General features: G+C 49.8%; 1 protein-coding gene across 31 annotated transcripts in view; it reads right to left on the bottom strand.

The window, feature by feature from the left end:
• Window positions 1-25924, bottom strand: part of MYT1L (myelin transcription factor 1 like) — a 365607-nt gene that overhangs the window by 69246 nt on the left and 270437 nt on the right. For 21 of the 31 annotated variants that reach the window (XM_019752014.3, XM_074331624.2, XM_019752015.3 and 18 more), the window contains 5 exons: window positions 20849-21826; window positions 16393-16527; window positions 11775-11865; window positions 10262-10369; window positions 3929-4140 (listed from right to left, as the gene is read on the bottom strand). In XM_019752014.3, coding sequence (XP_019607573.2) covers window positions 3929-4140; window positions 10262-10369; window positions 11775-11865; window positions 16393-16527; window positions 20849-21826 — 1524 coding nt within the window. The remainder of the gene's footprint in view (window positions 1-3928; window positions 4141-10261; window positions 10370-11774; window positions 11866-16392; window positions 16528-20848; window positions 21827-25924) is intronic. The other 10 variants (XM_074331629.2, XM_074331628.2, XM_074331634.2 and 7 more) reach the window with 2 other exon arrangements.

Raw genomic sequence — 25924 nt, 5'->3', positions numbered from 1 at the left:
AAAGGCACTTGGATGAGGGTGAGGGCACAAGACAGGGAGGCTGGGCATGTCAGAGTGGCACCAGGTTTGAGGGCTGAGTGAAAGGAAGTTCAAAGACGATCAGAAAGTTTTAAGGTCAGGAGGGCTGAGAAGTTGGGACTAAGCAAAAGAGGCGTCCGCGAGAGGCGTCCGCTCACTGTACTGGCTGGGCACTTAGGGGTCTTAAACCCCGAGGGTGTGGACAAACTACCCAGGGCCACAAGTGGAGCTGACTCAGTCCAGGGGTTGGCAACTCTTTCTGTAAAGGGCCTGAGAGTCGTTTAGGTTTTTGGGCCACGTGGTCTCTGCCATGACTGTGCAGCTCTGCCGTATGGGACAGTGGCCACTTCCATAGCAACCAGGGGGGCCGTGGGACGAACTGGACTTGTGAACACTGAAGTGTGAATTTCACGTAATTTTTACATGTCAAAAAATATTCTTCCCCCCCCCCCCCCCAGGTATTTTAAAAACGTAAGGGGGGCAGCTGATTGGCTCAGTTGGTTAGAGCGCGGTGCTCTTAACAACAAACTTGCCGGTTCGATCCCCAATGAGCCTCTGTGAGCTGTGCCCTCCACAACTAGATTGAAACAACTACTTGACTTGGAGCTGATGGGTCCTGGAAAAACACACTTAAAAAATAAATACCATGTTTCCCCCAAAATAAGACCTAGTCGGACCATCAGCTTTAATGCATCTTTTGGAGCAAAAATTAATGTAAGACCCAGTTTTATTGTACTATAACATAAGAGCGAGTCTTATAATATGATATAATATACTATAACACGGGGTCTTATATTAATTTTTGCTCCAAAAGACGCATTAGAGCTGATTGTCTGGCTAGGTCTTGTTTTCAGGGAAACACGGTAAAAAGTTTATAAATAAGTAAATAAAACCGGAAGAGCTATTCTTCACTCACCATAAGAACCAGATGGGGGTTGGAGGTTTGGGAATCCTCTTCCTCACCTTTCCCTCCATCATGTCTGCACATAAATTTCCATGTCCTAGGAAGGTGTCCCAAACTCCTCAACATGATGATGACGCAAAGCCACGTGCTCACCATGTCCACAGGTGTTCCTGCCCCACCCCCATCACGAGTTGCAAGTGCAGCCTCACCAGCCCCTGGCCACTCCCACCAGCCCATGGGTTTCCTGCCTTCTTGTGTTAATAATCAGTGTTCAAGCTTCATGGTCAAGTCTAACACTTGCCACTCAGGTAAAGCTCGTGCTAATTCCTCCAGGCACAGTGGACTTCTCGCCTCACTGTGTGTGAACATGCCTTCTATCATCTTCTGTTTATTCATATCTCTTCCTGGAAAGTTGTTATCAAGAGGGAAAGAATAAATAGGGAGATAGATGGATGACAGATAGGCAGACAGACAGATGGCTGAATAGATGGATGAATGGATGGATGGATGGGTGGGTGGATGGGTGGCTATACAGACAGACAGACAGGAAGAGAGACAGATGGAGAGACAGAGAGCAACTAGCATGTGTCTGGAAGAAGGCAGGTGGTTGAAGCCCAGTTTGCTGAGTGTTCTGGTCATAGCTGGTGGGGTCTAAGAGGTGACACCCAGACATAGGGAGGTCCTCCTTTTCTCGCCTGTCCGCATCTCCGGGGAACGCTCCTTGCTCCCGAGTGTTACTCTTTCCCCCCATAAAAGGCCCATTTTACCATCTTTTTAAGGAGCAATGACTGAATTCCTTGTGCATCTGAAGCAAGCCTCGGGGAGGACACTCCTGGAGGGTGACTGCAGACGACAGTCACCCTGTGGTGTCCAGTGTCCGACGCCCAGAAACAGGAATGGCTTGTCTCAGGTCACACTCCAACAAACCTGACCCAGCCTAGCTCATCCTTAGTGGGCACTTTGCTTGATGTTTTAAAAATCTATCGGATTAATCTAGTGGAAGAGAAATGGGGTCACTGATTTTGTTCTCAGTAAACTGTGGTAAAAGGCTGTCTGTCTTTCCTTTCTCCTTAGTTTCTTGAAGACCTGACACTGAATGGTTTTGCATCTTGTTTTCTTGTGGGTCAGCTAAACAGCCTGGCTCTGCCTGGGTTTCTGACGACAGGTGTTTTCTTCTGGGCAGGTAAGAATGAACGCCAATAATTAATACATGTTTGTTCACCTCTTTAGAGTCATCAGTCGACCTTCCCAACAGCCCTGTGAGGCACCAGGGTAGAAACTGTTGCTACCACCCTGCTCTTGAGGGAACTAACACACAGGAAGATTAGTTTGTTCAGTATCATACAGCCGCTAATGGGAGAGCTGAAAGAGACCCAAGCAGGTCTGACTTCTGATCAGCTAAAGGGCCCTGCAACCACCAAGACATGCTCTACTGGTCACGGCGTCCCCTGCACTCCAGCCATGACAATGAGGTTAAGGAAATCGGGCCACACAGAACAGCAGCAACAAATTGGCGTGTGAAATGAACAACTCGTGAAAGTACCCATCAGGTCACGGTAAAATGTCAATAAACTGGAAATCACATCAACAGAATCCTTAGTTATATGGATTCAATTTCTTCTGATCCTCCATTTGTAATCAAATGAAGGAAATTGTAACAAAACCTGAAACTGGCAAATTATTATTACAAAATAAACAAAACAAAAATAATTATTTTCTGTTCTACCCTTGCACTTCTTTTTTTTCCACTTATATCTTTTTTCCTCTATATTAAGAATTGATACATGCAAGGATAATCAATATTTGATATATCAGAGAAATATTAAATTTTATTCACTATATAAGTTACTTGTTATAAAGGCAAAGAATGACTGACATAACATAGAAAGATATGTAGCTACTCATATCGAATTATAAAAAGATTTCAGAACTCCCCAAGCATTCAATTTAAATGACTTTCTTGTATGCTGTGACTTCAGTTAAATATCCTGTCCAGAGAGGAGCGCAGAGACCTTGAAACCTGCGTCCCTGTGTCTGCTAGAGAACCCCAAGATAAGACTTAAATCATCCCAAGTGATGCAACCCACATCCCAATCGGCAAATTCTGCCAACTAAGTCCCTGTACCCCAGACTTTAAAGCAGAAACGTGGTTAGGTAAATACGTCAAGTCACAGAAAGGCATCTTCCCTCTGCCGTTCAAGTTAGCAAGTTTGCCCCGGGACGAAGTGGGGCCCAGCTGACACCGCGGGCAGCGGCTTCCAACAGCCTGGGTGAAAACGACCTGCCCCTGTCTCGGGAAGCACGCAGTTTTTGTTTGGTTCATCGGCCCTGTTTTTGGGGGATGCCGAGGGCAGGCGGCTGTGAGTGCAGCCAGCGGCAAAGCCACTTTACAACAGGAGGCAGCCCCAGGCCCACCCCCAGGCAGAGAGCAGACGGGAGTCTGGCCGCCGGGAGGAGCCGGGGACACCGCGGAAATCGTTGCCCCTCGCCGCACAGAGTCGCGGGAACGGGAAAGGTGCCCGTGCCAGGCAGCCCGCGACGGGGCTTGGGCGGCGAGGGGTGCAGCGCGGGCACTGGGTCTGAGGGCGCCCCCACCCGACGGAGCGCGCATGCAGGGCTGAGCCAGTGACCGGGCGCCACTGGCGTCGGGGTGTGTGCGGGGCCACCTACTGCAGGGCGCTTAGAACGATAGGGACGCGGGCTTAGCGACAGTGAAGCGGTCAGCCGAGGCTCTGTCCATTGCGCAGGCGGCCAGGAGTCGCTTTGGGCGCAGTGAGGCAGGGCCTCCACGACACGCGCCCCCCAGGCCCCGCCCCCGCAGGCCCCTCCCTCCCCGCAGGCCCCGCCCCCACCCCGTGGACCTGAGCAGCCCACGCTGTGGCGTGCTGTTCTCTGTACCCAGCCAGTGACCACATGCTCGAGCAGCTTGTAGGGAACGGATATACACAACAACAATATCATTAACGGCAAGCGCGACTCTCAGGTATAAGCGTGTGCACCTCCTACCATCATATCCTTTGGGGGATATGTCCCTGGTTTGCACCTTGGGAGCTATGGCCCGCTTGCCGTAAGTGTGGCTGTCGTAACTGTTGTATTCGAACGAGGTCTTGGAGTATTTCTCCAGCTCTTTGGCCAGGTTGGAGCGCGGCGTGGTGGTGGGGACGCTGTTTCTGTAGCCGTAGTGAGGGATCTCAAGCTGCTTCACAAAGCACATGGGCCTGCAAGCAAACAAGAGACAACGGACAGCTGCTTCCGTGTGTGTGTGGGGGGCGCACTAACCAGAGCGTCTGGTTTCTTAGCCGTATTAAGGACCCAGAACCTTGCACAAAAATCGCAATTCTGTTTCCCAAGAAAAGACCAACGGTGCTGTAATTACACAGCACCAAATAAGCTCTCATGTTGGTGCAAAATTGCGTTTTTGCAGTGATTTTTAACCTTTCAAACCACAATTACTTTTGCACCAAATAAGCTAGCTGCCTACTGTCAACTTTGGCAACAGGAGGAACAAAAATAAAATATGGAACTTTCCCCGTTTTCTTTTCCTTTTCAGGGTCCTGATGAACAGATGAGATACAAGGCTGAGAAACATTCACGTCCATGCATTTTCTTTGCAAAGAGTAAGAATTACACACTAATAAAGGGAGCTAATGAGACATTTTCCCTTACAAAATAAGAGAAATAAAAGAAATCCTCACAGGGGCACAGACTGAGACGACACTAGATACAGAGTAAAATGGAACCTGCAGTAATATGTTTGACAAATATTAGTGTACACTTGCAGTACTTTTACCTAGCAGTGATTCATTGTCCTCGGTTTGGGAATAAATTACTATAAATGGAGGAGCCCTCAATTACCAGTCATTTATTAAGATTCTGTTGTGTTTTTTCCTGTGTGTGTATGTCCAGATATTTATGCATCTCACAGGTGGAATTTCAAACTCTTTGGAAATAACAGAAAAGTTGTGCCTCTCACTCACCATGCTGTCAGGTGACCTCTTTATCTACCCAAATCCCCAGCACATTCACTATTTCACTGACTCAGCCTGCTTACTTGACAAATCAAGACAAGGCAGTGATGAGCGGATTGTCTACTATTTGAGGCATTTACCCAGTGACATGGGGGTGGGGGGCGCTGCATAAATGAATAAAACCCTCGTCCTCGCCTCAAAGATCGCATGATCTGTGTGATACTATTTTAAGAGCCCAAGAACTGTGGAAATTCTGGGGAAGAGAGGTCACTTCCGGCTGTGAGATTCAGTTCCATTTTAATGGAGCACATAGTGCTTGAACTTGACCTTGCAGAACTGGTAATGTCATTAACGCCAAGAGCCAGGGAAACAAACAACAAAAGGTGAGGAGCATCTTCTGGGAACCGCAGGAGGCTGCTGGCTTGGGGTCAGATGGGGAGTATGCTCGTTGTCTAGACAGCAAGGTCAAGGGGCTGGGCCGGGAAAGCATGCTCCCAAAGGAAGAGAGGACGGAGCAGAGGGAGGCACCAGTGAAGTGACAATACTTGGTGACAGATAGAGGTAGGAGGGGACCCAGCCAGGGTGCTGCAGAGATGATGAAAAGTTTGGACAGGTTTGAAAGCACTTAAGTCCTAAACCTCTGTTGGAAAATTTACTTAAATTATTGCAGGTTTAAATTCTTCTCTCTTTCCTTCCTGTGTATGTCCTTACCCTGTGAGACACGGGTTATACAGGAGGGTCCTCCACCCTTGCTCCTGGCGGGAGAGCAGTGCCTGTGGTGAGCTTGGGAGCAGGAGGGCAGGAAGAGGCCAGAGGCGGGGCCTGTGCTGCAGCCAGCCCGGGCTCCAGCTGACCGGATGGCTGCAGTGGGTCCTTCCTGCGTCAGCACCCGGCCTCCCCACACCCACCAGGGGCGCGAAGGAAGCGCTTTGTACGTGTACACTAATTGGCCCCCAGCCTTGTTTTGTCGTCATTTGATGTGGTTTCCCATTGCGGCCACCCAAAGAAAGGGACCGAAGCTCTGAAACCACAGAAACAACGTAAATGCTGGTGTTTGGGCTCGTGTCTGAATAGGGTGAGGTTTGCAATCGGGCTGCGTCTTGTCTGTCTCAAGCCGCCAACGAGGTTTATACTGGCTTGCAGCCTCGCTATGACTGGCGAGAACGGTCACAAGGTCTTTTCCAGCTCCCTGGGGTCTGGCCACAGTAGGCAAAGGAAATGGACAGAAGCCCCGCCTCGATCTCTCTCTACCTCTCCTCAAAATGCCCTGAGTGTACTTGTCCCAAGGACTTTTTGTGGGGTTCTCATTCTGCCAACGACCAACAGTGGGCTGGGGACGAGGCCCTTTAGGGGTAGGGTCCCATCATTTATTTGTTGCCAGCCTTACTTTGTGTGAAAAGAGAGAGTTACAGGCAGCCTGGGATGTTAGATTGGTAATACCCACAACACAGAACAATCCAGAAGACACACCAAGCTTAACTGAGGGTTTATCTCTGAATAACATCACAGATGGTTTCCATTTTCTTACTGTCGTCTATTTAAATATTTCTCATTGTCTGTAAAGATTTTAACTTTTCTATTGTGGGATAAAAGGGAGCTTAAGGACTGTGGTAAAATCTTCTCAGAAAACTGAAATAATATACAATGAAACCCAAAAGGTGACATATTGTTTGTCTGATGACTATTTCCAAATGATTTGCCCCAAAGAAACAATTCAACAGAACCAAGATTGTGTTGTGTATGTTTGTGTTGTATGTGTTGTGTGTATATGTTGTGATGTGTGGTATGTGTATGTGTGTGTTGTGGTGTGTGTTGCATGTGTTGTGGTGTGTGTTGCATGTGTTGTGGTGTGTGTTGCATGTGTTGTGGTGTGTTGCATGTGTTGGGGTGTGTGTTGCATTGTTGTGGTGTGTGTTGCATGTGTTGGGGTGTGTGTTGCATGTGTTGGGGTGTGTGTTGCATGTGTTGTGGTGTGTGTTGCATGTGTTGTGGTGTGTGTTGCATGTGTTGTGGTGTGTTGCATGTGTTGTGGTGTGTTGCATGTGTTGGGGTGTGTGTTGCATGTGTTGTGGTGTGTTGCATGTGTTGTGGTGTGTTGCATGTGTTGGGGTGTGTGTTGCATGTGTTGTGGTGTGTTGCATGTGTTGTGGTGTGTTGCATGTGTTGTGGTGTGTGTTGCATGTGTTGTGGTGTGTGTTGCATGTGTTGTGGTGTGTTGCATGTGTTGTGGTGTGTGTTGCATGTGTTGTGGTGTGTGTTGCATGTGTTGTGGTGTGTTGCATGTGTTGTGGTGTGTGTTGCATGTGTTGTGGTGTGTTGCATGTGTTGTGGTGTGTTGCATGTGTTGGGGTGTGTTGCATGTGTTGTGGTGTGTTGCATGTGTTGGGGTGTGTGTTGCATGTGTTGTGATGTGTGTTGCATGTGTTGTGGTGTGTGTTGCATGTGTTGTGGTGTGTTGCATGTGTTGGGGTGTGTGTTGCATGTGTTGTGGTGTGTTGCATGTGTTGGGGTGTGTGTTGCATGTGTTGTGGTGTGTTGCATGTGTTGTGGTGTGTTGCATGTGTTGTGGTGTGTGTTGCATGTGTTGTGGTGTGTGTTGCATGTGTTGTGGTGTGTGTTGCATGTGTTGTGGTGTGTTGCATGTGTTGTGGTGTGTGTTGCATGTGTTGTGGTGTGTTGCATGTGTTGGGGTGTGTGTTGCATGTGTTGTGGTGTGTTGCATGTGTTGGGGTGTGTGTTGCATGTGTTGTGGTGTGTTGCATGTGTTGTGGTGTGTTGCATGTGTTGTGGTGTGTGTTGCATGTGTTGTGGTGTGTGTTGCATGTGTTGTGGTGTGTGTTGCATGTGTTGTGGTGTGTTGCATGTGTTGTGGTGTGTGTTGCATGTGTTGTGGTGTGTGTTGCATGTGTTGTGGTGTGTTGCATGTGTTGTGGTGTGTGTTGCATGTGTTGTGGTGTGTTGCATGTGTTGTGGTGTGTTGCATGTGTTGGGGTGTGTGTTGCATGTGTTGTGGTGTGTGTTGCATGTGTTGGGGTGTGTGTTGCACGTGTTGGGGTGTGTGTTGCATGTGTTGTGGTGTGTTGCATGTGTTGTGGTGTGTGTTGCATGTGTTGTGGTGTGTTGCATGTGTTGTGGTGTGTTGCATGTGTTGGGGTGTGTGTTGCATGTGTTGGGGTGTGTGTTGCATGTGTTGTGGTGTGTGTTGCACGTGTTGGGGTGTGTGTTGCATGTGTTGTGGTGTGTTGCATGTGTTGTGGTGTGTGTTGCATGTGTTGTGGTGTGTTGCATGTGTTGTGGTGTGTGTTGCATGTGTTGTGATGTGTTGCATGTGTTGTGGTGTGTTGCATGTGTTGTGGTGTGTTGCATGTGTTGTGGTGTGTTGCATGTGTTGTGGTGTGTTGCATGTGTTGGGGTGTGTGTTGCATGTGTTGTGGTGTGTTGCATGTGTTGGGGTGTGTGTTGCATGTGTTGTGATGTGTTGCATGTGTTGTGGTGTGTGTTGCATGTGTTGGGGTGTGTGTTGCATGTGTTGTGGTGTGTGTTGCATGGGTTGTGGTGTGTTGCATGGGTTGTGGTATGTATTGTGGTGTGTGTTGCATGTGTTGTGGTGTGTTGCATGTGTTGGGGTGTGTGTTGCATGTGTTGTGATGTGTTGCATGTGTTGTGGTGTGTGTTGCATGTGTTGGGGTGTGTGTTGCATGTGTTGTGGTGTGTGTTGCATGTGTTGGGGTGTGTGTTGCATGTGTTGTGGTGTGTGTTGCATGTGTTGTGATGTGTTGCATGTGTTGTGGTGTGTGTTGCATGTGTTGTGATGTGTTGCATGTGTTGTGGTGTGTGTTGCATGTGTTGGGGTGTGTGTTGCATGTGTTGTGGTGTGTGTGTTGCATGTGTTGGGGTGTGTGTTGCATGTGTTGTGATGTGTTGCATGTGTTGTGGTGTGTGTTGCATGTGTTGGGGTGTGTGTTGCATGTGTTGTGGTGTGTTGCATGTGTTGTGGTGTGTGTTGCATGTGTTGTGGTGTGTGTGTTGCATGTGTTGTGGTGTGTTGCATGTGTTGGGGTGTGTGTTGCATGTGTTGTGGTGTGTTGCATGTGTTGTGGTGTGTGTTGCATGTGTTGTGGTGTGTTGCATGTGTTGTGGTGTGTGTTGCATGTGTTGTGGTGTGTGTGTTGCATGTGTTGTGGTGTGTTGCATGTGTTGGGGTGTGTGTTGCATGTGTTGTGATGTGTTGCATGTGTTGTGGTGTGTTGCATGTGTTGGGGTGTGTGTTGCATGTGTTGTGGTGTGTGTTGCATGTGTTGTGGTGTGTTGCATGTGTTGTGGTGTGTTGCATGTGTTGGGGTGTGTGTTGCATGTGTTGGGGTGTGTGTTGCATGTGTTGGGGTGTGTGTTGCATGTGTTGGGGTGTGTGTTGCATGTGTTGGGGTGTGTGTTGCATGTGTTGGGGTGTGTGTGTGTACTTATTTCTCCTCCGTAACAGTAAACGCTGGCCTCACCCCACTGGGCCCGCAGCTGGAACCCCATCCCAACAGTGGGAGCACCTCCCCACCGTGGACCTTGCGTAGCCATCAGGATCCCAGTGATGATTCTTTACAGATGTGGATGCGTGTCCCCGGGGGGTGTGAACGAACAGGGCAGAATACAATGATGAGCACACTTCCCACGCGACAAGGGCTCGAAGGGAACGTGCAGAAACAGAAGGTGACCGAGGGCTGTGCGAGTGGGTCTCTGTCCCGTCTCCTCTCCCAGCCATCATCCTTTTCTAAACATAAAACCAGTGGGCGGGACCAGCTGATGCCTGGGTTCTTTCCTGGCTTAACATTCAGTGGCTGACTTCCAGGTTGTTGGGAAGTCATCTCACCTCTCTGCACTCGGTTTTGCTTGTCAAGTGGGGATGATGGCCTGACCGCCCGCCCCTCGGGTACCACCGGGTAGAGCAGCAGCCCCCGCCTTCACACAGGCAGCTTCGTGCTCCGCCCGGTGCTGCCCCCCTTGGGCGTTTTCAAGCACCAACACCAGCCTGCGGGTCGGCGTCATGGCCTCACCTCCAACTTCACATAAACTGACTTTGGGCATCTCATTAATTTTCAGAGCTTCTCTGTAGCATTCACAGAATCATGAAATATCAGGGTCAGAAGGAAAACCAGTAACAATTCCGTCTGCTTCTTTCACTAACAACTTATAATCAGTCCACGAGACCAGGGACGTGAAGCCACCTCCTGCCCTCACAGGGCCACACGGGGTCTGGCTCCCAGCACAGGGATCTCCACGTGCACCCGCCACCAGCGCCGTCCTTGTCACTAAGCATGACCATCCACCTCATGCAGAGCCCCCTGGGCATGTGGGGCTGCTGGTGGATGGGACTAGGTACCTGAGCACGCGGTCGGAGGCCTGGCTCGATTTGGACGCGTCACAGCTCTGGTGCTTTTCTTGGGCCTTCGCCAGCTTCTCCGCAGCGGCAATAGGGCATCCGGACAGGCTGCAGTGACAGAAGGGGCTTAACTGTCTCCTCGCGCGGCCTCGTCACCACCTCCCCTCCCTCAGCCAGCATGGGAAGACCCTGAAGCAGAGGTTGGGGGTCATTTCCCAAGCGGGTCCCGGGCTTTCCTGATGGAAGGAACAGGGAGAGGGAGAAGCCATGTCTGCAGCTGGCAGTTTCCTCTTGGTCTCCAGCAGCCATGCCTGATGGCCATGCCAGGGGAACAGTACACTGGACCTTTCCAATGACAGCTAGCCAAGCTCTGCGACAGTCAAGAGAATGTGAACTAGTTAAAATCTTAGACACAGTTCCACTGTGGGATGTTCGCCATTTCTGGAGATGAGGGACTAACTGCTTGGAAGGCTGGTTCTAAGATGCCCAAGAGGGGCAGCTCTCTGGCGGGCACCTGAACACATGGCTCTGAGCTGGTCCTGCAAGCACAACTGACCACAGCGCCTGGCTTGTCCTTCCCCAGGAAGATAAGCAGGAGGGGAAGAAAGCAGGACAACCTGGAGGTCTGCTGCAGAACGCTTTTCCGAGCTGAGTGTTTATGGAAGAGACCCTGGGTCTGAGCTGATTCCTCCCGGAGTCCCAGTGTCTGCTGTTTGTGTGACCACATCTGTCTGCACAGGACAGGCCCACATGGTTACTCAGGGGCTGTGATTGGTTTCAGTGTGAATTTAACACAAGGAACCAGATTGACCAGTCAGACAAGCAGACATTAAAGTCACACCTGGCAGTCTGCTCTACTCAGATGTCATTTCACACGAGCTTGTGGAGCTGGGACGACAGGCTGTAAGACAGACTGTAACAACCACTTTCGGCTCCCGAGAAAAAACACCTGACTACTATAAGGAAAGGTCAGAATGAGGAAGAGACAGTCGAAAGTTGTCCTGAGCAAAAGCGTACTGTGACGTGGAGGATGGCCCGGGAGAGGTCTAGCCCCTGCGCTCTCAGTCACTCGCCCCCTGACACACTGCTGGACATCTGCTGGTACTCAGTGACACCCACACTGAGAAGCCAGGTCTCAGCAGGGTTTTGGGGGTGCGGCCCGGTTACGTCACACTCCGCATAGTCTTCCTGCGTTCTAAGTTCTGCCCCCCTCATGTGTGCCACCCTGCTGCTCCCCCTGGTGAACCCTGGAGGGGAATGCAGCCCCCACTGCATTCCTTCACATCGCCCCAAATGGTCACGGTTCCATCTTAGGCGTTATACCAAGGATGGCACCTTCCAGGGGACTGTTACCCCATCAGGACATGGTGGGCGACACAACTGAAAACATCCCAGGTGTTAAGAAGGGACGTAAGCACCTGGCTGTCCCGTGTGCCTCACGACCGCACGCTCCGTCTGAGTGCATGCGCTGGGGCCTCTGTGTGCGGGCAGGACGCCGGGGCGCGGTGCTTACCTTCTGTGCGAGTTCCGGTTGCTGTTCACGTGCCCTCGCCCTGTGCAGCCTGGAGTAGGACACTTGAGAACATTTTCATGCATGGCAAGAACTTGACAAGGAGAGGCAGAGAAAACAGCCCAGCGTCAAAACACGGAAGCGGCCCAGATACGAGAATATGCAGTCATTTTAACAGGCTGGGCTAGTTCACAACACAGTCCTACAGACATCCGTGGTGGGTGTGGTCAGGGAACACGTGTGGGAAGAAAAGCGGTGTATCAACCTTACTCTATGGGCATGCAAAGCAGGGTGCACTGTGTGTGGGGGCCTGGAGGCAGGGGTGAGGACCAAATTGCTCCTGATGGGACAGGACCAGTGGCCTCCTGGTACACCTCTCATTCTTAAGCACCGATGGTGCCATGTAAAGCACGCAGACTGGAAGATTCTGATGCATGCCGACACTTCAGAAGCACAGTGCTAAGGGGCGTGATGGCCATGGCTGAATAGTGCACCCCAAACCTTACTGCTACATGAAATGAATGAAATAATGACTTTCCATCCAGGATTAGGTACTTCATTCTTCTCCAAATGCAGTGAGCTAGAATGGTAAGTGGGCTGCAGGTCAGCTGTGAAATCAGGATGTGGGGGACACGCTCGTGGTCACACAGTGTAAGGAACCACCGGCCTGCTCAGGACAGCGTTCAAACTGACCCGCAGTGGCCGTGGGCTGGGCATTTGCACAACCCCTCTTTCTGGGTCCTCTGCTCTGGGTCGTGGGGGAGGCTAGTGGGCATGACACATGTGGTGGACAGTTACAGGATTGGCTAGGGCCCCGGCGCAGCTGCGACAAGCTCCCTGTGGCAGGAGTCTTTGTGGCTCTCCCTGCGAGTGAAGTGAATGCAGGTGAGCCTGGACACCCCCCAGAACAGTCTGTCCACATGAGCTGCACACTCGGGTTTTCTGGTCTGTCCCGAGACGTGCATGCTGTTCCACACACGTGGTCATCACCCAAGTCCCCATCTCACCCTGCCCTCCTGCTCAGTTCCTTAGAATCAGAGTCCATTCTGGTTTTGTCCTTCTGGATCTCATCACCCAATAGGAAACAGTGATCAAACAATGAGAGCCAACTCTTGGCTCATTTTGTTAGGACCCATGGAGTGGGGTTCTAGGATGTCTTCTTTCTGGGGGATTCTTGACACAGCTGCCTGTCTCTCTGTTCCCATCTCAGAGCATCTCAGGGGAGGTAGGGCCCCTCCCTCCCAAAGTACTCTCTTCGCCTGCACCCTCACCTGTCCTCTTCCCTTTCCTTCAGGGTCTTGACTTACCTACGTCATTCATTCCTACCATCTTGTTATACCACCACATAAACCCCTCCCACGACACAGCTTCTCTCTCAAATTAATATACAGCTTTCCTTTTGTGCTAAACTTTTCAAATATAAAATGTTCCCTGGACGTAGTAGCAGATCCCTTTCACGCTTGTCCATGGGACAGATCCGGTCAGAGTGACCGGACCTCTGTCTGCTGCTCCGTGGACACATGGCCTCCTAGCCGTCGTCAGCCGGGGTCCTCCCTGTGACGGGATCTACTTGCCACCCCTGGTTGTCTGCCTCTGTCCCCACAGCCCCAAGCGTGGTCCCAAAGTCCTGTGACCATGTGCTCCTAGTGCCCACCTCACGTCTCACTTTTCTCCCTGCTATCGATGGCAGGCTTTTGCTCTGTAAGCCTGACGCCCCCTGGCCTTTCCCTGCATTCCTTGTCTTAGATGGTCTTGGATTTGTCTGGACCTCAGGCATCCCCCTCACACGTGGGCCCCTCACAGAAACACTGCATCCGGGTTCCCTGTCTCCTTCTGACTGCTCCCTGCCTGCCTTTCTGCCTCTGCGTCACCTTCGTCTCCTTTACGTGCAAACCTCCATTTATGGCTGCTCTTCTTTCTTGCTTTAGACCTCCTCTCCAGGCCACTTCACTCTCAGTTGCTACTAGGACAGCTCGGAGAGCAGACCCCGAGAGCCGCCCGCAACCTGGCCTTCTCCAGGCCTCCTCACAAAAGCCTGCTGGACACATCACACAAACTTGCGATTTAAGTGGGAAAAATCAAGTCATGATGTCCCGTCAGATGTGGCACTGTCTCAATTCCCTACACCTATTCTTGGCGTTACCATCGGACCATTTCCCGAGGAAGAGTCCTTGGCTGCAATCCAATCTACGTCTCCTTCTGACCTAAAAGGGTCTTCAGGTTCTGCCAACCTGTCCGGGAAATGTTTCTTGAACTTGGCCCAGCCATCCCACCCCTGCTGCACTGTCTCCCTCATGCCCTCATCGCCTGCACGGACCATCACGGTAACTCTCACACAGACCCAGCTAAAGCATGACCTCCAAGCGGCCTGCGGGTCCCTGGGGTGCCCTCAGGTGCCGTCCCAGGTGTGTGCCACAGCACAATGCTGAGCCTCTGGCATGCAGTGCTCACGTCTGTCTCGTGTGTGTGCCCCCTCTCTGCCAGGCGGGCACTCTTGGAGGATAGAGTGGGTGTCACTCAACACTGTGTCCTCCGTTTCTGACAGTGTGTTGCCACCTGGGTACAGACTACTTCACCGAATTCCCCTGGAGTGTAGCTGTTCTACGTTTTTATAGCATCATAAGGCATTACACACGAGTAAAGCTTTGCAAGTGCTGTTCTGCGGTGCCCTGGAAGGCAGCTACTGTAGGACCGGTTTCAGACCTGACTCCCATCTCACACGGGCGAAGGTGTCGGGCCCGTGGTCTGTGTGAGCTCGTTCAATATGTGACCTGTCAGAAGAGTCCCTGTTTCTACTACATTTAGACTTTTCCTGTGAAAACATGGAGCCAGGAGGATTTTTCAGCCATGAAAAGGAAATGATACAGTAGTACCTCGGTTTTCGAACATAATCCGTTCCGAAAGACCATTTGAGTTCTGAGACGTTCGAAAACAGCCGACAGCGAGGCCTCAGGATCTCACACTCAGCGGAAGCCGCGTGACATGTTCGACTTCCGAGGAGCGTTCGAAAACCGAAGCCTTTACTTCTGGGTTTATGGCGTTTGTAAACCGAAATGTTCGTCAAGGGAGACGTTGGAAAACCGAGGTGCTACTGTATTCTGTTTTGAAGGCACACGTGTATGCCTTAAAGAAAAATTGCACAAAGAGTCTCTTTCTTCTCAAAATGTTAGTGTGGGGTCCTAATGCCTCATTTGTAGAGGGAAACAGTACAGCAAGCATGTCGGATCCAGGTCTCGGGACACAGACAGGGTTTGGACTGAGGCAGGTATGGACTCAGGTGATCGCTTGGCTAGCTACCTGGGCACGTTTGTATCTGCTCATGTGTGTCTGGAGACACTGAGTGTCTGGTCCCTGGAAGGACAAGGGTGACGGAGCCTGTGCGTCATTTTCCTCACCTGACAGACCGGCCAACACTACCCTGCAGGCTGCCTGGGGAGAAACGCGTGTTTTCTGGGAGCGACCTGAGTGGCTGGCATGAGCGTATGCTCGGGAAATGGAAGTGGCTGGCATTAGACCACGCTGCCACCTGCTCAAGTGACACATGGGACAGAGGCCTTGTGGCCACAACTCCTCCAGATGGCTCACAAGACAGTCACAGGAAAGGTGGGTTTCCTGTTTTCAGGTCCATGAAAACATGGGCCCACGTAGCTTTTAAAAATATTTCACTGGCCAACATCCCACTAAGCCTGTTCTCTGAGCCTCAGCTTCTGCTCTGAACTTCCCTTGGTCCCAACAGACTTGCCTCTCAAGTGTCCCAAAGTTGGCCATTTTAATAGGGCAACCCTCAAAAGTCCCTCTGTGCAGTCAACTGGTCACCTCCTCACAGCCCAAGCCAAGGGTTCCATTTCCCCACGAGAAACTGTGTCTCAGATGACGAGGAAATTCCTAATGCACCTTGGAGCCGAGATCAGGTTCTTAAACTCTTATCGTCATTTCTGAAAATGTGCCTTTTTCCTGAGCAGTCAACTCTAATTGTATTTAAATAGTTGGCATACTTTTTGTGCTGAGAGAAAAATAAACAAAAAAGGTGTCCATATTATAGTTCTAAAAGAAATTGAGTTGTTTTCGCAAATTTATGGCATATTCTCAGAACCTAACTGATTAAAACAAACATGTAGGATCAAAATCCACCCCCCTCCAACCTCCTCATTTAAGATTTTATTATGTAGAAATGTTGGGACAACTGTGACACGAAACAGACTTTTTAAGTAAAATGCAGTTAAATACGAATGTAGTATGGATTCACATATGTGCAGAGGTCCAGCTAACTGGGCAAAAGAACTCCCGAAGGGCTGTTCTCAGGGGTTCACAGCAGTTCAGTGGGAAGGGATGTTCCATACAGACTGTCGACATTCAGTCCTACCATGAGCGAGTCAGGGAGGAACACGGACGCGAGCCCAGGCCGCCTGCCGGGGGCAGGTGTGGAAGGTTACTTGACGGCGAGCTGTGTCCTAGGCCCGGTGTAGGCACAATGACACCAAGAAAACACCGCACGCTGGGGGTGGTCTAGAGCCCACCAGCCTCCATGGGCTGCTGACCTAGGACGCATGGGCTCGACAGAGGCAAGGGCTGGCAGGGACGGCTGCAGGCATGAGTGCAGGGGTCGGCGGAACACACTTACTTTCTGGAGGGACCCTATCTTTGTGCGGACATCCAGACAGGCTGCGATGATGCGGGTACAGCCCAGTTACGTGGCCAGTTCCATCGCACCCTGGGGTCGGACACTTGCTCTCTTTCTTTTCTGCTCTCGAGGGATCTAAAAGCGACAACAGGTGTCAAGAGAATGAATTCTTTACCCATTGAAGACAAACGTGATTATTTCACAAGCTGAAGAGACCTTGATAAATAAAGAAATAAAGCGGGTGCTACAGAGACAGGCTGTGACATCAGGCTTTTGCGTAGGTCTTTGATTTGGGGCGATTATTTTTTACCTTAAACAGTATAATCATAAATTATAAAATATTTTACTTTCTATGCTAAAGAAAAAAGAAAGACCATCCCTACCTGAACTCTCGATAATTGTTTTCCTATGTGTTACGTGATGGGTTCAGAGACATCACCGTCAGTGGTGAGGAGACCGTGACCTTCTCAGAGAGCAAAACCAGGCTTGGTCACTCAGCAGAGGCCATGGGAAACCCAACCAGGATTCTGATGCCACTCAAACCCTCTTCAGTGGAATTCCTTCCTTACTGAGTAGACATTGTAGGTGCAGATTTATTGGTTGAGATGCATTTTCTCGCGACACTATTTGGTAGCCTGTCAATTCCGGGATTTTCTGAAAATAAGCTGAACTCTCAGAAGGCACTGCAGGCGGACGATCAGAGTGAGGAAACCCTGCCCGACAGGGGTGTGTGCAACCACAGCTGTGGCAGAAGCTGCCGGGGCAGCCGCTTGGGTTTCCTGGCCTGCACTGAGGGCTAGCGGCAGGCTGCCATGAGCTGTGCGCACGCACAGAGTCCCAGGGGCTCTGCAGCACCGGGAGGGCAGACAGGCCGTGGCACTGCTGAGAAACTACGTCTATGCCCAGGCTTGCCCACAGTTTAGAACGTGCAGGAAGTAACTCCAGAGAAAGTGCTAAGATAAAAAGCTTAGAGCAAGTCGTCCCGTCAGTGTACAGACACGGTTCTGGGCTCTGGAAACCCAGTTGAGCAGATTGCCGGCAGGGAGTGACTGCTCTCTGTATCCTGGTCCAGGGCATGCTATGGGTGAGACTCTCTAGGGGCTGACTGTCTTTATATTAATATCTTATTAATCAAGTTAATCATGACTCTGAGAAAACAGATGCTTCACTTGTGGTTTAGGGTGCATTTCCCATCAAGAGAAAAGCTTGGTTGAAAATCTGCACCTAACGGACTTTTCCTTGTTATCCACGTGACCAGAAACACACAAAGGACTCCCAGGAATATCTAAACACTTTTGTGTTTACAGAGAACCCCCTTTTCTTTCTAAGCTAGCGTTTATTCTACGACGTACTGTGTCTCTTTCAGGTTCTGCAATCTGTTACACCAGCGCTGCTGTTGGGGAAACAGCACGACACGACCGTCCGCTACTTCCTGCCACTGCTTGTCGGCAACAGTCCCCGGCACAAACGTGGGGGACAAAGTGTGTTGCTGTCATCTCCGTTTCCAGATACCCTACTGGGGCGTCTCTTACACCAAAAGCCTAGCATTCACTGCCTTGCAAGTCATTTCCCAATCGTATCATCATACTTTAATTCACGTGAGTAGAAAACAGTAAATGCACACTAACCGTTTCAAAGGAAAACAGTGATTATTTAAGATCATACCCTAGAGATATAATTTAGAACTATAAACTAGACAGAAATGACTTTTAAAGGATAGAAATGTAAATTGTAAGCCGTTCATCATTAACTGACTCTTTCTCATCAGGACACTTACAGTTTCCTAACAGATCGTATTATTCACAGATTTCAAAAGTGTTCTGGAGCTGAGTACAGGTTTGTGTGAGACAGTGTGGCGGGACTGTCTCGGGTTCTGGAAGCGTTAGGGTATAATCTCCTCTCGATGCGTGAGTCCTGGCGGGCGGGGCCGTTCGCCTTCACCTCCCCTCGCTCGCTTATTCTGGAAATCCCAATTCATCTTGAAAGCAAACGTTGGAGCAAACACATAACAACCAAGCAAGCAAACAGACCAACAGTTCAACTGAAAACCTGGCAAACAATGTCCAGAAAAACAACTGTGCGCTGCTTGATTTGCTTGCCCCCCTCACTCCCTTTGGAGTAGATGCTGGAGAAGAAGGAACACAGAGGGGTTTCGTGAGGAACCGCTTTCATTTTAGCTCAAGATTTCGGAACGGTTCCTCATGTATAATTCAAATAATTTTTAGAAGAATGTATAAACGAGAATTGGCACAAGTGTTCTCTTCATCGTCAATAGAATAAGAGAGGAGCTGAACACAGAGATGGCGACAGGCTATGTGGTTGTAGGAACTGTCCACTGGCCGTGCTGGTAAGAGATCACACACTTTTGTAATAGGAAGGGCATTGCTCTGTTCGCGCCCCCTGGGTGTCCGTGCTTGGCTCTGTTTGTTTGGTTCTGAACATAACTACAGGCATCTTCAAAGGAAACTTGGGGACACTGATAAGACGGAAATGAACTGTGATCAAAAGAAGATCTGGAAAACTGGGGAGAGGCAGAAATCAATGCTTTCCAGCTCATTTGGAAAGTCCAAATCTCCAACCATTCCCCCATTTCAGGGACAAAGCATATCTCACTGTTTACTGTCTGTTCCCACCTCTTCCCCATTTATTTAGGGGAAACGAGCGGTTTGAATTCCATTTCTTGTAAAACAAAACAAAACAAAATAAAACAGAACAACGGTAACAAAACAAAATGAGCTGAAGTCTACAGCAAGCTTCGGGATTAAAGGAACCACAGAAACCAAACAAGCAAAGCCAAATGTGCCTCACGTTTCCTGGGACACCGCTGCATTTATCAGCGCAAAACTCCACCACGACACCACTTTCCAGAACTTGACAGCAGAAGCCTAATGCGTGTGTGTCCAGCTGAGCAAACCCACGAGAAAGGACACTTGCTTTCTCAAAATGCTCAGATACGATTCTCAAGTATCCAGCTGAAATTTTCTGAGAGGCGCGACCCCCTAGAGTTAAAACATACTCTATGTCTCGTAGTCAGTACAACACCCAAAGCAGCCTTGCTCCCCTGAGCTGGACCCCCTGCCTTTGGGCAGCAACCTGCCTCACGAGCCGCCCCTCGCCAGGGCCTGCTCTCACCTGCGTTACCGAAACGACGTCAGTGCGAGCCCAGTGGGCTCTGGTAAGGTTTGTGTCCAAGTGGGGTTTGGTTCTAGTGAAGCCCAACTTGCCCTGGGGTCATGTGCACACATTGAGAGGAGAATACACACCTATGTCACAGCAGAAAAGTCGTTCTGGTCGTCTGAAGTTCACACAGAAACTGATTTTCAAACCACCTTCCTGAACCTCGGTATCAGATCCACAGGGAGGAAACTCAGTATTTATAAGCAATAGAATCAAACATAAAACAGGATCTTTTTTGGTACTTAAGTGGAAGATATTAAGGAATCACCAGTTTTGCCCTTGAAATGGCTTCTTCCTTAGTTCTCTAAGAGTCTCGTAACTGAAATACCCACAGGGCCAAGGTTCTACGTGAGGGTCAGACAGACGTTGTCTCGTGCTGCCAGTGGACACGGCTGCTCTAGCAAACAAGAGTCTCATCGTTCAGGCTGGAAACACATACATACATGTGAGCACAGCGACTATACAGGCACGTGCTTCAATACGGAGCTACCTACATGCGAATGTGTGCGCACACACTGCATGAAAGGAAACCTCATCACAACTACCGTATTGGGTGGTTTTCAGGGTCTTATAATAAAATAAGCACCGTAACTGTTTCCGCAATGAATGGGATGGAATCAGTGACGGGGAATGACTATGGTGAAAAAATCGCTATTGATCTCAGCTGAGGACACACCACGCTTTGCGTAGCAAAAGGCTCCCGTTACTTCTTACTGTCTTAACGATAATTAATGTGCACACACTGCCCTTGTCTCATGTCATCGGTCATTCTGTTACTGTTCAATTTCTATCAGGGATGCTTTCTATGGAGGAGGTTTTATCAATAACTGTCATTTGATGAGAATTTTATAAATCCTGATGCCACCTACCCATCCAATTTACAAAATGTGAGCCTCATCCCTGGTTGACTGTTATACAAACCCTTGCCACTCCGCATAGATTGTGGGTCATTTCTAAGAACACAGGCTCACCCTCACGTTTTCTATCACATGCTGTGTTTGTGCCCTAACCCTTCTTTCCAAGACATGCGGTTTTCCCTGAAATACCACATGATTCATCTGCCCTGGCAGAGACGTGGAGCTGCTGTGTGTACTTCTCATTCAAACTGCATTTGCTCTGCAGAAACATAATCCCGAAATGTCATTCTGGAATCAACTCTAAGAACTATGCCTGAGAGATGTAATTTCATGTGTGGGTGCTATAACCCTAGACTATCACTGACACGTTTTGCTCTAGCTCATGTTTTCATCAGGCAACTTACGTTAGGTAGAAATATTACCTTTACCATAGTATGGCTTTTTGACATGGCTGTCACTGGATTTCGGCTTCCTATCCTCCCCGGGAAGCTGCCGTGGAGACTGCTCCTCATATGACCTCATGTTGTCCCGCCGGCCAGCTTCCATTGCCATTTTGTCCCTCATGGCCTTTGCCCTTTCCGTCTCCAAAGCAATGGCCTTCTCCAGGAGGGTCAAGTTCCCCTTGGTCATGTCAAACACTTCCTCAGACCTGTCCGAGTTCACAGAGGTGGTGTCATCATCGCGTTCATGGTATCCGTCCTCCTTCGCACAGCTGGAGAAAGTTCTTGGTCTGGGACTCAGCTGCTCCTCGAGCCTCATCAGGTTCATCATGTCGGAGTAGCTCCTGTCCGGCGTTCTTCCCGAGAAGTCGTCCTCTTGCCGGACGTGCTGGCGGAGGCTCACGTTGGGCTGCTGGCCCCGGTCCTGCGGGTTGGTCTCGCTCAGCTTCCTGGCCAGGTCGAAGCACTGGTTGCGCAGGCACTCCAGGCTGCTCAGGCACACCTCCTCGTCGCTCTCCTCCACCATCTTGTCCACGAGCCCGTTGTTCACGGGCTTCCCCAGCATGACGTAATTCATGTTCCTGTTGTCTTGCTGTGACAGGGTGTCGGCGTAGCTCCTGTCACTCATGTTTTCCGCCAGCACCACACCGTGTCCTTGTGCTAACAACTTGAGGGAGTCCACCGTTTCTCTAACGACATCGCTGTCTAAGTCCAGACTCAGCTCGCCTTTCCGACCCAGGTTCTCGTTCTTGTCACTGTCGTCCTCCAGACTATTGGACGTATTGCTGTTCATCTCCGACTCAGTCCGGGCCCGGTACGCCGCGTCCTCGGCGATCTTGCCGAGATTCAGCAAGGACTTGGCCACCAGCTCATCGTAATTATCATACTCATCATTATTATTGTCATCCTTTTCTGCGTCTTGCATTATTCGACTATTGTGACAATTCATTTGATGGTCTTCTGCAAAGAAAATAAAAAAAAAAGGACAAGAAAGGAAAGAAAAGAAAAAAATGGCTAGAACGTGAAGTTCAGTTGCAAGAGCATGGACAGCAAGTCAACTGCAAGGCAAACCCTGGTCATCGGACCACAGACAACTTCATCCCACTTGCAGCTCCGTTCACAGTGTTGACGTAAAGAAAACACATTGTGCTAAGAACACCCCCAGGAGGCCATTTAAAATACTTGCTATACAGTTTTAATTTCCTTAATGACTCGTCAAATAAATCAGCATACATGGTAAATGTAATTTAAAAATATTAATTTTTCATTATTTCTAAATTTTGAAAATGACTTATTTTCTTTATTGGCTTCAAGATTTACAGCCCAACCAGATGCATAACAGTTACAGCCATCATATTACTAGACTTTGTAAGAGTTTATGAACTTTACTTGTTTACTGTTAAACAGATGCTCGCAGCAATTGCTTTCAGACTGTTAGTTCTCACAGTGGTGCTCGGGCCACGCAGGACACGGCCTCAGGTCCTCGAGGGGCCACACAGAGACACCACCTACAGTGTACGCTCAGTACCAGAAGCATTTGGGGTGAATGGGGAGTCGTTTTGACTTGGATGCCTCGGAGAACATTTGTCAGGAAGCACAGGAAGCAGCAGGAAAGTCCAAGTGCGAGTTCAGAGACCAACTCTGACCGGCTGTCATGCCCATGAGCATGTCAACAGGTTTGAGAAGGTGGGAGGGCTAAGTTCACAGCGACCAAACGCCTATAAAAAACAGGGTTCAGAGGAGAGGGTGCAATTGGGTCACATACAATACAGCACTGAATTGGACACACAGCGCTGTCACGTTCATCCACCTCACGGCCTCAGGACACTTCTGGTGAGCTGGCAGAAATAATGTGTGAAGAACTGTCACACCCAATCTCAGACAAGTATCTAGGAAATTTGCTTAAAAAAGACCATGTTAAAAATCACACAAAAGCCCTGCGTTTCATCTGAACTGCATCCTGCTTAACACTCCAGGGATATTTGGGACACACCGCTCTCTTCACCCCCGCTGCATCACGGCTCCCACGAACACTGACAGGCAGAGAAAATAACCAACGCATTCTCATTTGTATCCCCCCAACCCTTAGGCTGGATTTGATTAACTGCAGGCCACTGTCACATCTGTTCTTTGTTTCTATGACTAAAAACCAGAGTAAGAAGGGTTCTGAAAGTTTACTGATGAGCGGAAGAAATGAGGGATGTCGACTAGTAGACACCAGCTGTTGACAAGGGCTGGGACGGGGCCCCCAGCACTTTCCTGATGGATCTCATACTGTCCCCTCAGAAAGGGCTGTTGCTGGTGGAACAGACTGATGCTTCCACACATCAATAACAGAAAACAACATCCTTGCCAGCCCACACACCGAACGGATACTTTTAAAAAAATCTAACAATTCTCTAAACTTTAGCAAATTTGTATATATTAGTCATAGAGATTACTAATTGTCTGAAACAAAAATGGTGTCTCTTCTGAATAATTCCTATGAATGCTTTCCTTAGTATGAGGATATGCGTTGTCCCAAAGAGTAGCGAGAGGAAGGAGACCCAAGCGGTGAGTGCAATTGGAATGCTGTGGACACAAGCACCTAATGTGCACGCCACACGTGTGGCTGGCCCAGGGCTCTGGCTGCTAAGAAGTGAAGGCAACCCTGCTTGAGTAAATTTTTGAAAACATGCAAGTTATATTCTCCTCTAAATTTATACACTTTGATTCTTGTGTTCATGGGCTATGACCCGAGAAGTGGCCTCAGGATAATCGGCTTATGTTACCTCCACAGAGTGAGTGGTGATTTTGTACCTATGGGGAACCGGCCATGAGATGAATGCACAGCGAGGGTGTGAAAGTGAGGACACACGTGATATCCTACAGCATTTTGGAAGTTGAGTCAGAGAAGAAACCAGAGTCAGGTAAGATTTACAGTTTTATGATGTTCTCTTAATGCTGTCTTGTGAAACGCATCTTACCACCCTGGAGAACTCGGAAAGGAGGAAACCAGTGGAAACATGTCATCTCCTCACTGGACACGAGAGCCCCACACTCAGGAGCCCTCCCTCCGATGGACCTCAGTATGAACACGATTGTAGTTACTTCTCACTTTCTACATCGCAGGGAGCTCCAGCTCCTTTGTCCCCAACAGGCAAGTCTGTGCTGTTATTTCGGGGCCTCCCAACAGCCTCCCGACAGCAAGCTTATCTCACCTTGTTGATAACCGGAAACCCATTCATCTCCCCCTCCACTGACACGTTACCCCTCCCCTCAGAGAGCCGAAAACACACACAGCTTCGCTTCTTCACACAGCCACACAGATGGAAGCTGTGAACAAGCTGAGAATGGGTGTCCTCGCCACCTGAACCCTGGGGTGGGGTGGGGAGCACATGCCGCCTCCAGTGCCCCTTCCAGCTCTGGGCTCTGACAGTGGGGATGGCGGAGACAGCAGGGCATCTGCGGGTTGCATGTGGGGTCAGAACAGAATGAAAACGGAAGAAGTGACCCGGCCTGGTCCAGGTCACTTGTTCGCTGGTTGCGTTGTGTGATACAGTGACCAAGGCCTGGCTCCTCGCAGAGAGCTGTCACCAGGACCCTGGGATGAGCCGTGATTTTTCAGCTTAAACCATGAGCGCATAGAGGACCTCAGGGCAGAGTAACAAGTCTGCCCCTGTAGGCCACCCTGGGGTCCCCATAAGGGCCCTCTATTCTCTGGTACCCACTGGCGTCTCATTTGCTCAACAGACACAGACCTGGGACTTCTTCTACTCTGACCCATCTGCTCTCGTTCAAAGCACAGGCATTTCTCTACCATAACCGGTCCTCTGACCCCAAAGCTGCAAGGGCGACTCTTCTAGTCAATCAGTGCTGTCAGCTCCACACAATTTCACCCACCGGCCAACACTGGTGGATATGGCCTGAGGGGTGGGGCTCGGACACATACCACACCCCCCACTGGGGGCCACGAGCGTGGTGAAGGGCTGTAGAGATGAATAATAAAACACTCTCTTAAATGTTGTTTCAAGTGAATTACTGATAAATGGCATATGATTTCCTTATTGATGTAGCCGAGCCCATTAATTCTGGAAGCTAGAATTAAAGAATTTAATTCTTGATTAGACTATAGGCACAGGCTTTTACCAAATGTTTCAGTTGCTTTGGTTGTCACATGGCTTCTGGTCAAAGGTTAAGAAAGTCGGCCTGCAGAGCACGTCCCAGGAGAAATGCTTACGCTGAGAGAACAGGAAAACACAGCGAGCGAAGCACAAGGTGGCAGTGGCCTAAACTGGGTGCTTGTCAGATGTCTAGCTCCTGCTTTCTGCTTTAGAGGTGAGGTCCCTGATGCACGATTCTGAGATATCGGCAGAATCCTGGTTCTCCATTCCAGCACCTCTTGTTCCCGCGACATAATTTTGTGTCTCTGCGTCAAGCAGAGGGAGGTAACTTCAAGGTCTTGAGCAGAATTTCTGAGTTTGTTCGGCAGAAGGAGGGAATGTCTTCAGGGTAGCTGCGACCAGCTGCTGATGCCCAGGAGTCTGATGTGACAGAGCGTCATCTGTGACCAAGGGAACACAGACTTCTCTCAGGTCCCTGGAGCTCCCCGCCCCTACTCCCCAGCTGCCTAAAAAATCCCTACTGTTGCTTTTTGGGGAGACGGATGTGAGCACTCTTGCCCCCCGTCCTCTCGCTTTGGCCACATCCAACAAACTGCCATCTGTCCCCAAGCACCGGTGTCTCAGTGCTTTGGCTGACTAGTGCATCGGGCTCACGAATCTGAATTTTGGGAGATGATTCTGCAACACTGACTGTGAAACAATATTTAGAATTAGTTGGGATTTTTTTTTTTTTAATTAAGGAAAGTAGAAATACTGCATATCAGGAGTAATCGCCCCGCATTGTATAAATGCAGCCGTGAGGACCTGTGGCTGATACGTTCTGACTTGGCAGGTATGTCGCTGTGTGGAGGTGGACGGTGCCTTTTCTCTGAACCTGAGGAGGAAGGCTCGGCCAGCCTCTGGGGTCCTGATCTCGCCGTTCTCAGAGAGGATGGAGGACAGGGGAGCTGAGCTG

Source organism: Rhinolophus sinicus, chromosome 2, assembly GCF_057876585.1.
Source record: "Rhinolophus sinicus isolate RSI-liver-muscle chromosome 2, RSI-T2T, whole genome shotgun sequence".
Lineage (NCBI taxonomy): Eukaryota > Metazoa > Chordata > Mammalia > Chiroptera > Rhinolophidae > Rhinolophus > Rhinolophus sinicus.
This window is presented reverse-complemented; position numbering and strand designations above follow the sequence as displayed.